General features: G+C 36.5%; 2 protein-coding genes across 2 annotated transcripts; one reads left to right on the forward strand and one right to left on the reverse strand.

Moving 5' to 3' along the window:
* Positions 1–13,007: 13,007 nt before the first annotated feature.
* On the forward strand, positions 13,008–14,020 carry LOC136232492 (chlorophyll a-b binding protein of LHCII type 1-like). The gene has a single exon (XM_066021681.1). It carries the CDS (start codon positions 13,085–13,087, stop codon positions 13,886–13,888), a length of 804 nt encoding a protein of 267 aa, XP_065877753.1. The 5' UTR covers positions 13,008–13,084; the 3' UTR covers positions 13,889–14,020.
* Positions 14,021–14,105: 85 nt separating this feature from the next.
* On the reverse strand, positions 14,106–14,811 carry LOC136232493 (glucan endo-1,3-beta-D-glucosidase-like). The gene is made up of 3 exons (XM_066021682.1): positions 14,684–14,811; positions 14,374–14,620; positions 14,106–14,285 (listed from the first exon to the last, which is right to left on the reverse strand). Exons 1-3 carry the CDS (start codon positions 14,774–14,776, stop codon positions 14,260–14,262), a joined length of 366 nt encoding a protein of 121 aa, XP_065877754.1. The 5' UTR covers positions 14,777–14,811; the 3' UTR covers positions 14,106–14,259.
* Positions 14,812–15,284: the final 473 nt, after the last annotated feature.

A 15,284-nucleotide genomic window follows, 5' to 3' on the forward strand; every position in this document is an offset into this window, starting at 1 on the left:
TTTAATTTATTTTATTTTTCCAAATGCCAATTTTTGTGATTAGATGACTTTATGTTATGATTTAAATTCATAAAATATGTTTATTTCATGATTTTAGATTTAATTTTAGGAAATTTGAATGAAATTGAAGTTTCAGTCAATTCTCTGCCGAGAATTCTATTTTTCAGATTTGTCCAAATAGGTTAGATTTTCTCTGAACTTATCGAGAATAATAAATTCTCTACCGTGAATCAGGAAATAGGTTACGACGCCTGATTTCCGCAAGGAAATCAGTGTGTCGCGACCGTGAATTTGGAATTCTCGGTCGCGACACGCGTTTTTCTTGCACATTCAGGTCTGAATCATCCTAAACCTTTAGACAAACCCTTTGACAAACGAAACCTTAAGTTTCTTCATTCCCGAAAGGTGTAATTTTATACCTTTTCATGATTAAAACAACACCTCCTTTCATCTAAAATCTTATAAATTAGTCCTAGAAGATTCAAGTTCTGTTACAACTCTTTTCATCTTTATCCGATTTCTGATTTCTTCAAAAACACCATTTTTCATTAAGTACAGAAACTTTGTTTCTTCAAATTCAACACCATGCCTACCAAATACAAACCTTCAAGGCACAATGCTACCTCAAGCAACAAACGCCCAGACTTATCCAAGCGATATGGGGCGCCTTTTCCTATCTTCAATCACGATGAAGGTAGGCATTACTGGAATCTCCGTTACAAATTCTTCACTGGAATGTTGTATATGGATGATTTTCTTAACAACCAACTTGGCATTAGTGATGACATGAGCCGCTATATGGAACGCCTAGGGTGGACAAAATTCGCCAAAATGCGATTTCCAATAATAGGCGACTGGATACTCGAATTCTTTTGTACCGTTCGTTTCACTAACAAACGACGGGTACGTCTCAGTTTTCGTCGAGATGGCGAAATCTTCACTTTCGGCTATCCCGAGTTGCATGCTTGGTTTGGTTTTCCCCCGAGGGATACGATCAAACGTCATCCTGGAAAAGACATGACATCCACGGATGTTTGGAGAATGCTCACTGGATTTTGGCGATTCAATTCCAAACTCGCCTATAATCACTCCTTTCGCTCCAACTCCATGCTGTATTTGCACAAATTCATGTGCCACAGTTTATTCGGTCGCACATTCAGTAGTGTGGTCCATGACACAGATCTTTATGTCCTTGGAGATATATTCCAGGGAAATGCAGTAGATTCTTCAAAAATTCTGATGGAGGGTCTTGTCGCCGCTTCTCGATCCAAAGATAAAAAGATTGGGTTCGGCAATATAATCTGTGGAATAATTCTCGGTACCAAGGGTACGATTGATGTTCCCTGGAGTGATGATGAATTCTTTCCGACGATAGACTATGAATTTCTCGAGCATGAAGGACTTGTGAAACGTGTCTTTCGCGCAGGGCCTCACTTTCTGTCTACACCAGAACGTGAAACTTTCGTGCAGTTTCAAATTGATCGTATTAAGGCTAGAAATATCCCGCTTGAACGGGATGAATATATAGAATAGTTTAGGTTTATAAGTTTTATTTTTGTAAATATTTGTGTATTTTGTGTTCATTCTTTGTTTTTCTACTTTGTTTTATTCAATAAAGTTTCTATTTCATTTTAGTTCATTTATTAATTTTACAAAGATTAGATATATGATTGTTCTATTTCTTATATAATCATGGTTAAATCTATATATAATCCATAATGTTGAACAATCATGGTTTTCTTAATTAACACATAAATTCACACATAATCCAATTTCACAAACTTCATTCATTGAGTTTAAAACATTAATTCATTCAATTGATTAAATTCATATAATTAATATATATTTATATGCACTTATTATGCACTTAATATGATTCTTTTAACTTATATGCATAAATGAACATTTAAGTTTCATTAATTCTTCATAAACCAATTTATTACACTTTAATTCAATTTATTAAGGTTAAACCTTTGGTTTTCCTTGCAATTAATGTTATTTATTTTAGTTTTTAAGTGCAGGGACACTTTATATTACATTCAGGAACCAATCCATCAACAAAATTGCACAAACCAAGTCATTAGGCATCCGAATAGCCCATTTTGACTAATTCTCTACCGAGAATTAATAATTCTCGGTATGAGCAGCAAAAACGGACGGATTTCAGGGGAAAAATTCCCTGAAAGTCGCGTGCCGCGGCCGCGGCTTTGCTATTCGCGATCGCGACACGCGTGTTACATGCCCTTTTGATTCCGATTTTGACACAATTTTTGCCTATTCCTATTCCTATTCTACCTATACATCTACCTAATCACCCTATATAACCCTACCTCTTACACAAACCTCACATCCCCTCTATTTTTACCCAATCCATTACTCCAAACTCTTCCCCAAAAACCTACTTTTACTCTTTCCAATTTATTCATTCCAATTTCTATCCTCTTTTCCATTTCCAATTACACCTCCCAAACTCATCTTCAAGCTTTACTCTTTCTCTCAATTCTTTTTTTTTCTTCTTCTTCTCAAACCCTAAACACCCTAAACACCATTACCATAGTAAGGACTAAGCGTGTTGGTAATAAGCCCGCTGTTACGGAAGCTAATCGCCTTCGGGGTTCAATGTGGAGCTTATTTCGACATCGCTTCGGAGGAGGAAGCCGCTCGTTTCAAACATTTTTCACAAGCCGATCGCCAATTTGTGGATATGCACTTCCTAGACTTTCATTCGGTAAGAGCATTGAATTTCTCTACTAGAATTGATGCTTTTATTGAGGCATTGGGTTGGCAAGAATTCGTTAATATGCGTTTTCCGCGTATTAATGAGTATGTGGTGGAATTTTTGGTCACTTTGACCATGAACAAGAAGAAAACCTCAATCTCTTTTAGGAATAATGGTACCACTTACACCATTGATTATGAAGCGATGGGAAACATGTTTGGTTTCCCTACTTCTGATTTCTATGACAAGCCTAAGGATTTTGATAATGATGCTGTTTGGCAAACTCTTTCAGACCAAGACTATTTTAATTCGAAAAACACCTCAAGCAAGTTGATTAAGGACAATTGTGTGTTCTTCTTTCCCAAATTTTTGAGTTTCTCCTTGTTTGGGCGTGTTGAGAGTTCAAAGATTCAGGTTCGGGATTTGTATGTGTTGGATAGTTTGTTTAAAGGTTTGAGGATTGATAGCATTGGCATGTTGTTTGATAATTTGTTCCGTGCTTTGAGGGCTACTACCATTCAAATCCCTATTTGTAATTTTATCACCGCTATTGTGTTGGGAGCTCGGGGTGAATTGGCTGATTTTGACATGTCCACCTACCGTGGGTATGTTCCACTTTTGGACATCTCGGCTCTTGAGCGGGCTCATTTATTGCTTCCGCAAGTTCCCCCCGTCTTTATTTCGTATGCCTCCCGTATTGCCCCCCTTCGTGGCACTATGGGTGGTGGCGCTTCAAGTTCTCAATTTGCAGGTACCGAAGGCGGCGGAGAAGCGGAAGGAGAGGAGGATGAACCCCAGGCTCAACCACAACCCCATGCACCTCAAGCGGATGATCCGGTGGATTTACGGAGGATTTTGAACCAAATCAATTCCAACAATCGTCAAATGAACTTAAGAATTGATGATTTGGTAGAAAACAACATGGTGATGAATGACAACCTCAACCTGCGTGAGCATAGATCGACTCGGCATCGGATGTTTTCCTTTTTCCGACGCCGAAATATGGAGACTTCACCTACACCTCCGGATTCCCCGCCTCAAGCATATGTTGTTTTCTTTAATTTTATTTTTATCTTGTTATAATTTGGTACAATTTTAATTTTCCTATGTTTGGTACAATTTTCCATTTTTAATTTTATGTTAAATGTTTCATTTGCTACAATTTATATCTTTATTATCGTATGCCTTATTTCGTCCTTACTTTTTATGTTTTCTCACTTTTTGCACCAATGAGAACATGGTCCAATTTAAGTGTGGGAGGAGATATACATATATCATTTACACTATACGAATAAATGCAACGAAAATATTATTTAGCAACATTTTGCAACACTTGTTTTATGCAAATGCAACATATATTGCAACACAATTTCTTAAACATTATTTTTCATAACGTTACATTTTTTTTATATGTTTAAAATATTTTTAACTTATGATTGTTTTTAGGTTATCATTATCGTTAGAAAGAATATTTCTATACGTATACGGGTAATATTTTTCAAAATTTTCACAAATCTCCGATACGATTTTAAGTAAAATCGTCTCGAGTGAATATATTTTAATTAAATAAATTCTTTATTTTCAATCTCTATTTTATATCATGAAATTCATGATACAATAAATCTTATTTTAAATTTTCAATTAGGTTTATAGGCATTAAATTGAACTAACAATTTTAGCTCGGTTTGATTTCGTCTTACATTAACACCAATTGAAGTTTTTAAGGAAACTTTAGCCATAATACATGTTGAATTTTAAAGTCAATATAGGATGAATGTGCTATCTTTCTTTTTCCCAATTTCAATTTTATAATTCATATTAATTAATCAATTAGTTGAATTGTTAACTTTTGGCCACGGTTGCGACCAACCTTATCACAATCGAGGTATGAAAGGGAAGAAAATTAAGTACCGTTTACTTTTGGCCACGGTTGCGACCACCCTTATCACAATCGAGGTATGGAAGGAACGTTAAAAGCAAAAAAATAATAAGCGTGTATAAGTTTAAAGTAACGATTGCGTCCACCCATGGCATGGTCGGTACCTCTTAAGCAAACACAAAGCAATAAAATACGTATAAAGTTACGATCAAGACCACCCTTATCTTGGGCGTAACTAAGCAAATAATTAACCTAAGTACTTATTTTAATTTAATATATCTCACATATTAGTTTAGGTTTGGGAAAGAAATTTTGTGCTTTGAAATGCCTTGAGACGAAAGACTCAATAACATGCGTGCTTATATCGTCCCGAATGCTTCAATTCCAAATTGGAAATACAAGACGAATGATATATCGTATATTGTACTAAGTTAGTTTGATGTTTTGCGTATAAATTTGCCATGCGAAGCTAGTCTTTTCGGCTTAACTAATTCAAAAGGTAATACAGAGATATATGTTTTATTTTCATAATGAGATTAGTTAAAGAATAAATTCAGTGAAATTTTGCTCGGGACTAGCAAAAGATTAAATGTGGAGATTTGTTAAGCCCAAAATATACCTAAAATATCATCAATAATTACATCAATATTGCTACGAATTTATGCTATTTATAACTGTTTAGAAAGCTTTTACTCTCGAATATGTTTCTTTCTTGTAAGGTACATAAATATTTGGTAAAATCCAAATAGGAATGAAAAGAGCTCAAAAATAGAAGAAAAACCCTACAAAAGGAGTCGAAGACGACGAAAATTAATAACGCCAAGTCAAGGACGAGAACGAAAGCCGAAGAAGTGAAAAATGTTCCGTGCCGCGACCGCGGCCCGTAAATTCTCGGTCGCGACACGCGTTCTTCAGCTTCTCCTTCCCTTCGTTTGAAGACCAATTGATGCTCCCCCATTCTCGGTAGAGAATTTAACATTCTCGGTACGAGCAAGAGTCTGTAGAGGCCTAGTTACACACTTTCGTTTTCGACGAAACACGATCGTTCGGGTGGATAAAGACGTCCTTTCGCAACGGATACGATTCTTCACAACGGACACGACACTTCAATCAAGACTCTTTAACATCTATAAATAAAGAGTTGATGAAGAGTTGAAGATATGTAGAAGAAAGAGATTAGTATTGAATTTATGCAGAAATTCCGAGTCAAGTGATTTAGAAGTTAGATTTCGATTCTGTAAAAAGCAATATGCTGTACACACATTGTTTATTCAATAATAACAAGTTTAGTAGCGTTTAGACATTGTTCCAATTTAGTTTTCATTTTGGTAGTAGACCGACCCAGTCTCTATTACGAAGATTCAACGAGAAGATTGAGTAGAGGATCCGCCCCTGAGCCTGACAAACTCTAACGAAACCCAAGGAAAGGATTGACAACCCGTTCACTTGCAAGCCGTCGAATGTTTTCATACTCCATGTTCTCTGTAAACTTGTATCAATTTATATTTCATCTAATAAAGTCCGTTCTATTCGATAGATTGTTATGCAGCACTTTGGTAAAGGATCCGAAGTGGATGCTGGTGTTTTCATTAAAACGTATTTAATTCAAAATCTTTACAAGGAAACTTTGTTGAACACTTAGGCAAATTATTATCTCGAAAGAGTTTTAATTTGATTAAGGGCAATTATCCCGGATAGGGTTTTGTCATGTTCAAAGCCAAATAATTAGAGGTTCCGTCATTTATTTCATCTTTATAATTCATACAAAGTTTAAAGTTATTTTCTTTGCTTAATGCAAACAAATACATTTGTTTACTTTTCTAAAAAGTACTAAACGTTCCTATCTTGCAAATTCATTCTTAAATCAGAGTATTTTCTAACGTTTTCATACTCTAACCTAATTCGCATTCTAGCAATTTCAAAACCAAAACCGATTAAACGATTTTCCATATTTTAAACCTTAAAGTAAATTTAACCGATTATAAATAAGTTTTGTTTCGAAAAACGTTCCCTGTGGGATCGATATCTTTTATTACTACAAGCGTATACCGTGCACTTGCGGAAATCGCTCAACATATCCATTTGATTTTTCTACCGTGCAGATTGCTATACTTGATGATCAATTGGACATTTATATTTTTGATATGAGATTTGACAGATGATTTTCTGAGCCTAAAGGAATTGCAGATCTTGCTAAGAGCTTAGTTAAGACAAAGAAGAGTGCTTTGTATCCTCTTGTTTATTTGCTTGTGAAGTTAGCTTTAATTTTATCGGTTGCAACTGCTTCAGTGGAAAGGGTATTTTCGGCTATGAACTTGGTGAAAACTCCACTACGGAATCGTTTGGGAGATGATTTTTTAAATGATTGTTTAGTTACATATATTGAGAGGGAAGTATTTTATAGTGTTGATAATGAAAAAATTATCCAAGGTTTTCAACATATGAAGAAGCGTAGAGGACAATTATGAGAGATATTACTTTATTATGTAATCTATTTTGATATATGGTAATTGAAATTATTTATTTATGTTGTTATTGATTTTTTTACACCGTATATATAGTTTGCCCCCATTGTCTAAAAATCCTGGATCCGTCCCTGGCTATGGTGATGATAGAGAAGTGGGTGAGAAGAAGTGGGTATATGGATGAAGAAGAAAAGTTTGTAAAATTGTAAAAAGTTAAGGTTAAAAAAGTCTTTTTAACCCATTTTTCTTTTTAAAAAAGATAAAAAGTGATGACATGTCAAATTGACCAGAATTGACCAGTCATTTTTACCTGATGTACACTTTAGTGGGAGGTCACTGTAAGGTTGTGGATTTTTATGTGCAAAAATGAAGGTTTTATACCAAAGTGTGAAACGGGATGAAGATTGTATACCACGTATGTAATTTACCCTAGTAATGGGACCACCCAAATTCTTCTGGAGGGTCTATCTATTACCAGACCCCCCTCTGTTCTTTGGATCTAATTATACATTCTAGAAGAACAAAATGAATTTTTTTTTATCCAAGTACTAAGAATGAGTGCCTGGCTAGTAATAACTAAAAGCCCTTATGCTCATACTGAGACAGTGGGAGGGACTCAAGTCATTAAGACTGAGGATAAATGGCCTGATGATGATTTAAAGAAGCTACAAACTAACGCTTCGACTATAAATATGCTTTATTTCGCTCTAGATGATGCAGAATACAACGAGATTTCAGGTTGTGAGACAGCCTAAAAGATTTGGAACAAGCTGGAGGTGACCTATGAAAGAACCAGCAAGGTAAAGGAGTCCAAGGTGAACCAAAATATGAGCCTCTATGAGCTGTTTGAGATGAAGGATGGTGAAGGCATCTTCAACATGAATGCCAGATTTACCAATATAATAAACAAGCTCAAAAGACTGGGGAAAGTCTTCTCGGAAGAGGACTAAGTCAAGAAAATCCTCAAAAGCCTTCTAAAAGGTTGGCAGGCGAAGAAGACGATCAATACAAAAATCACTCTTCGTTCAGGGAAAAATTACTTAGGCCCGGAAATGCCCGGAAATTCGACTTTACCTGGAACTGATTTACCAAAGCCCAAAGAAGATACATTAAAACAAAAAGATGCACCAATTGACTCTAGTACAAAAACTTTTGTGCCCAAACCACATTTTCCACACAAAGTCCGCAATAAGGACTATGATAAACAACTTTTAACATTTTTAGACAAACTTAAAAATTTGCATATTAATTTAACGTTTATGGATGCGATTACGCAAATTCCCAATTATGGTAAATTCCTCAAAGATTGGTTCTCTTCTGACGCATGAAATCTCAATGAAAATTTTTGAGACTAAAGAAAACTCAGAAGACAATAAACAAAAATCGATAGTGTTCAAGGTTGACTCCTTCGAAGAAAGCACTATTGACGATGAAGAGATTACAATGTTCACCCGTAAGATGAAGCAGATGTTTAGAAAGAACGATCAATACAAGAAGCCACCCAAACGATCTGACAGCCCCAGAAGAGAGTAAAGTGATAGTAAGTTCAGAAAGGAACCTTCAAAGCCTATCACCTGTTTTAAATGTCATCACAGGGCACATCAAGTCAAACTGCCCAAATCGGAAAAAAAGGAAAAGAAGTATGGCAAGAAGGACATGGTAGCTACATGGAGTGATAACGATGAATCAGAACGAAGCTCAGTAGACCATACTAGTTGTCGATCTGAACTTGCTTTTGATCTTGAATCTTCCCTCTGTGCTTAGCAAATGGAAACACGCCAAGTGAGTAAAATTTTAAAAAGGTTAAAATTAACCAATAGTTCCATTCACCTCCCCCCTTTTGGAACTAATCCTCCCTCACAAGGGAACAACAATAGGGCGAAATAGTTAGGACGTTGAGAAATGAATCAGAGGAATAATAAATTGCTTCAGCCTCCTCTTCAGTTTCCTTTTATGCAGCTAGTTGACGAGCTAGCAATTTTTTCCACACATTACTCATGTTAGAACTTGCACACATAGGAATCAACAAATAAAAAACAAAACAAAAAGCATTGATTCCAAACCTGATAGTGGATGAATGTATGGGGCCATCCCCTCTCGGTGAACTTCACCTTCAGCATCCATTAACACAAAAGGTATATTCTCTGCCATATAACTAAACATCTGCTCCCGGGTAAAAGAAAAATGCAAGTCAGTCAAACAGTCATGCATGCATTGTTCTACATCAGAAAGGGGAACTAGTTCACGAAAGCTATCCTTCTTCATCACAATCAAGTTCCATGAGCACGGAAATGGAAATGGGATAGAGTGAGGTCTCCAAAATTTCACCTCTTTCGTCCTTCGACAAACATATCCAAAACCAATGTGGTCTGAAACTCTTGCACTAGAGGATCCGTTCGAAACAAAAGCTAAAAGATTGGTAGGAAGTTTTGATATCCACAAAGAATCATCATTACCCCCATGGTAGGGTTCCAGAGATGCTGAAACAAAGGACTAGTCAGAACAAAATCCAAATCTTCACATACTTTGACTAAACCTAGAAGGTCCAGCCAGCCGTTCGGTGACAACTTTGTATGGCATATCTCAAGCTCCTTCAGAACATTGAATATGCTATCAGAGAGGGAGATGAACCCCATTTTTTTAGAAAAATATCATAAAAATCCAAGTGTTCCTCTAGGACGTTTATTATCACATGGTCAGGAGTTAGAACTCTAACCCCAAAGTGGGTGAATTCAGGATAGCGAGACACCAACTTCGTTAAGGAAAGCTCATCCAAAATTGAAGGCTTCTCATGATTTCGAAGATTGGGGACTATAGACTTCTTTGATTCCCCAGCAGTAGCACCTTCCTTAGTCTGTAGCTTTTTTTTCCTTACTGGTTTGAGATTTCTTATTTTTCTCAGTTGACGAACTCTTGTGACCCATTACAAAACAAAAAGCAGCAAGCAAACAAGAAAAAAATATCAGGAAAAAATCAACAACTTACTCAAACAAGATATCAACTATTTCTGCGAGACAAAAGAGACAGAAAGCAAAGAAGAGGGAAAAGGATGTCTTAGAATAAGAAAACCTATAGGTCTCTAATAAGTGAAAAGAAGAAAGGAAAGTGCGCTGGAATCAAAGAAACCTCTAGGTCTCCAATTGACGAAAGGAAAGAATGAAGAAAGAAGATCAAAATGCATTAGAATAAAAAAAAATTCGATAGGTCACCAACGATCAAAATATGGTAAGGAAGATAGAAAGAAATGAGGTGAATTTATGTAAAAGAAGTAAGCACGGGGGAAAAATGAAGAGACATTGAGGAAACGAAAACACTAAAGCTTCTCATCATTAAGGTATCATGCGCTTCCCCATTAAATGAGTCGCCATCACAACATTCTAGATCAAGCAGAAGGACACATCAGCCATGAATGTAGCAAAATAGCCGGAATTGTTCGAATACAGATTCGACTACAATAGATTACAGATAATTCATAAAAAGGTCCTTAATAGCCTTTATATCCTTAAAAGTACAAAATCTTGAAAGAATGTCTAAAAGTTAAGAATGGGAGGACATCTGATATCATGCAAAATGACATCAGACGATTCAGCACCACCACTTTTGAGATTAAAGATCATGTGCAAAGGAGCTGGACCAATGGCGTCATTAAAGGCTTCGGCTTCCTCCACGGAGGAACCTTTGAGAATCCTACATGACAAAGCATTCCTCTCACGACTTAGATTCCTTACGGGAGACGGACATCCTCAACTCATAAGGATTCCTAATCAAGTAAAGGACTTAACCTAAAAACCTATATATAAACAAGTATAGGCACAAGATATAGTACGTTAACTACTATCTCATAAGTAGTCCATACTCTTCAATCCGGTCTAAATCACAAACTGAGTTAGGCATGAGAGCGGTTTCACAAGACTCCGATCCCGTCTTACCTCCGTTTATGTTTTACAGGTTAATACGACGATATGCGATTTGGACACGTAGACAATATCAGATACACAATTATCATTAGAAAAACCCATACATATCAATAAGTTATAAATTAATATCATATGAAAATATGAAAAATTACCAATTATCATATTCTTTTCAAAGAACATGTGATTAGATTTATTTTTTAAAGAACCATAACTAAAATTTGGGATATTACAGTGTTACCACCGGGCATGAATCACACTCTGATCACCTTTATCCCAAAAGTAAAAAACTCATCTAGCCTAAAAGATCTAAGACCTATTAACCTGTGCAACGTGATCTATGAGCTCGTTTCAAAAATCCTTGCTAACATATTAAAAACAACTCAGCTCAAACATTCACCCGACCTAAAGTGCGTTCGTCCCGGGATGCATAATCATAGATAACGCCTTAATTGCCTTTGAACTTTTTCACTTTAGGAAACACAGAATAAAAAGCAAGAACAAGATTTGTACCATGAAACTTGACATGAGTAAAGCATATGACCGAGTAGAATAGTCTTTCATCACAGATATGACACTAGAAATAAAATTCACATTGGCCTGAGTGTCACTCATTCAAAACTATCATCTTCAATTTCCTTTACTTTCTTTATAAATGCGGCACCAAAAGGATCGGTGAAGCCGACCCGCAAACTCTAACAAGGAGACTCATTCTTTCCCTGTTTGTTTTTAATATATACAGAAGGATTGTCAGCACTGATTAAGAAACCTGAGGTCAACAGGCTAATTCACGGAATCAAAATCAGTAGAAACAATATATCTAATTTTTTTATTTTTATTTTTACGAATGACTCACTTAACTTCCGTCGGGCTAAGGAGAACGAATGTCATAATTTGAAACAAATTCTAAAACACTGTGAGGGAATATCAATTTTGACAAAACAGAAGCCAGCTTGTGGATGCACAAAGGAGAGTTCGGTTGATCTAGTGCTTAGGGGTGACATGTGTTGAGAGATTTTCCAAATATTTAGGGTTACCAAACCTTATTGGGAAGTCGAAAAAAAGTAATCTTTGGCTATCTAATGAAGAGTGTCGGGTTTGGTTTGAGAAGAAGCTCTCGGAGGGTAAGAAAGTCCTAATCAAATCAATAGCGCAAGCAATACCTCTTTATATCATGAGCTGTTTCTTGTTTCCAAAATCGTTATGTGAGAACTTCACCGCTTTAAATTGTGTCTCCCAAAAGAAGATGGCGGACTAGTATTCAGAAATCTCCACAGCTTTAATCAAGCTCTTCTACGAAACAGGTTTGGAGGATGATTCAAAACCCCATTTCACTACGGTTACAGATATTCAAGCACAAATATTTTTCCATGAACAGACATTCATTCAGACAAAATCGGCTATAACCCTAGCCACGCGTGGAGGAGTTTGTTGGCAGGTAGACAAGTAATAGGCGAAGGGGGATGCTGGCGGATAGAAGATGGGCACAATGTTGACCAAACAGAAGTGGATACCGACTGTTCCGGGGAAAAGGCCGTTGTTAGAATGGGCTACTCAAATGTTCACCCAACTGTCCAGAAAATAATTGGGCCTTATGGGCTGCCTAGCCCACATGGTAAACACTCTAGCTAGGGGTGCCAAAAAAATTTGAGACAATGATATAATCTATACAGGTTAGTAGAAAATCCCAATGAACATCATTTGTTAATGCGGTCCCAATCACTAGTTACGCTGCATTCTGCAGGAGATATATATGTTTTTATTTTCTTGGCAGCAAAAATCTTGTTGCTATATCCAAAGGCATATGTGGCGATTCATTATTGGATAATACTTAAATTATACCCTATTTCTCAGATTTTCTCCTTAAATAGAAAGATAGCATACAACACAAGTTATGGTTTAGAGACTGCCATCTGGACATTAAATAAAATTAAAAAAATGTAGCTCACCAATGAGAATTCACTTGTAGATATTCATAGATAAACATGACCCTATCCATTAACCCATATTAATACTACACTCATCACACTCTATTTCTCAACCACAACTCTCTCTCATATTCATTCACTGAAATTGCCGAACAGATACACTTCAATTTGAATTAACAATGGCTGCTTCCTCCTCAATGGCCCTCTCTTCCCCATCTTTCGCCGGACAGGCTGTCAAGCTCAGCCCTTCCTCCTCTGATCTTATGGGCAATGGTCGTGTCTCCATGAGGAAAGCAGCCACCAAGAAGGTTGCTCCTTCCGGTAGCCCATGGTACGGTCCTGACCGTGTTAAATACTTGGGTCCATTCTCCGGTGAACCCCCAAGCTACTTGACTGGTGAGTTCCCCGGTGACTACGGCTGGGACACTGCTGGACTCTCTGCTGACCCAGAGACCTTTGCCAAGAACCGTGAGCTCGAAGTGATCCACTCGAGATGGGCTATGCTTGGAGCCCTTGGATGTGTATTTCCAGAGCTCTTGGCACGGAACGGAGTGAAATTCGGAGAGGCAGTGTGGTTCAAGGCTGGATCACAAATATTCAGCGAGGGTGGTCTTGACTACTTGGGCAACCCAAGCTTGGTCCACGCACAGAGTATTTTGGCAATCTGGGCTTGTCAGGTTGTGTTGATGGGTGCTGTTGAGGGCTACAGAATTGCCGGTGGACCACTCGGAGAGATAACAGACCCAATCTATCCAGGAGGAAGCTTTGACCCATTGGGATTAGCAGATGATCCAGAGGCATTTGCTGAGTTGAAGGTTAAGGAACTCAAAAATGGAAGATTAGCAATGTTTTCAATGTTTGGATTCTTCGTCCAAGCAATAGTAACCGGAAAAGGACCATTGGAAAACTTGGCTGATCACCTTTCTGACCCGGTTAACAACAATGCATGGGCTTTCGCCACCAACTTCGTCCCCGGAAAGTGAGAGCTTCATAACAGAGGGCTTCCTTCTTTTTTTCTGTATTTCTTTTCTTTCTGTTTGGCGTGTTATGTAAATTAATTTGTTGTGAGCTAATCGAAAAATTATATGAATCAACATTTTAAACTTTTCTTGTTAGTTATTTATTTTAAACGAAATATATTGTGTGTATATCATAATTTTATATTTTTAGTTAACCATACCCAGTTTTTGTGGTTCATATGTTCGTGATGATTCTGCTGGTTTAAGCCAAATTGAAAAATTAACATTCAATAATAATAATATGCTAATCTTACACAATAATTTCTGCAATATAAATGAATTTAAAACACCAGTTGGGTGTCTTCAGAAACATTCTATTCTGCATTATTTTTGAACTAAGGATACTCGCAATCACGATAACCTGAAACAAAAACAAAGCAAATTAGAACAATCATATAATATAATATAATATGTGATCTGGTAATTAAATTTTAATTTTTTTTTCCTACTTGGATTGGTAGTAACACGAAGAGCAGTTCCTCTGAAATCACAGTTCCAATAATTTCTGCCCATTAATTGATAATAAAGATTCATAACAACAGAAGCATGGTTGATTTTAGTGGGAGGAAAGTAGCAGCTTCCGCCTTTCTCAATTATCTTACAGATCCCAATTTGTTCGCAAACGTAGTTTATATTTGCCGCAAGTTCTGCCTCGCTCGCCGATGGCTTTGCGACACACCATGTCTTTTCCTGCATCTGTTATTTTCATGGTCAATTCCATCTTCAAATGAGAATATTAAAAATAAAATGAAAATTTACCTCTCCGTTCGCCGGATTCACCATTCCCTGACCTGTTTTACCTGAGCTGAGAAATGCAAGGATGAAGAGAAGAGACAGAATAGAATTGGCCATGGCTGAATTAAAAATCAATTGAGAAAGAAAGAACACGAGAAATAGCAAATAAATAAACAAAGTAATGTTGCTACTGCCAGAGCAATATATATAGTGTGGAAGCGGCAAAAACTGCTTCCGTACTTTGTCTGTTGAGTTGGATCGACGGTTATAATTTATTTTGTTTTAATTGTGCTCATTAAACTGTTGTTTTATTTTCTGGAATATGAATGTTACGTTTTCCATGATGACTTGGTTAAATTTTATTACTTTTATTACTACGACCACAATAAATTTTAAAAACAACTGAATCATTCAATTACTACTTAATTAAGGTTTTCTTTAGTAAAAGCTGAGCCACATAGCAAAGTGGTTCTAAAAATGCCAACTACTCTCCGAAACCCTTAACCATCGAACACGAAAAATTATTAATAAATAAAAGAATAATAAATATGAATGAAATCATTATCAGGACCGGTCCCGACAATTTAAAGATCATAGGTAAAATAAGCAATAAGGACACATTAAA

Source organism: Euphorbia lathyris, chromosome 6 (assembly GCF_963576675.1).
Source record: "Euphorbia lathyris chromosome 6, ddEupLath1.1, whole genome shotgun sequence".
In the NCBI taxonomy this organism is placed as follows: domain Eukaryota; kingdom Viridiplantae; phylum Streptophyta; class Magnoliopsida; order Malpighiales; family Euphorbiaceae; genus Euphorbia; species Euphorbia lathyris.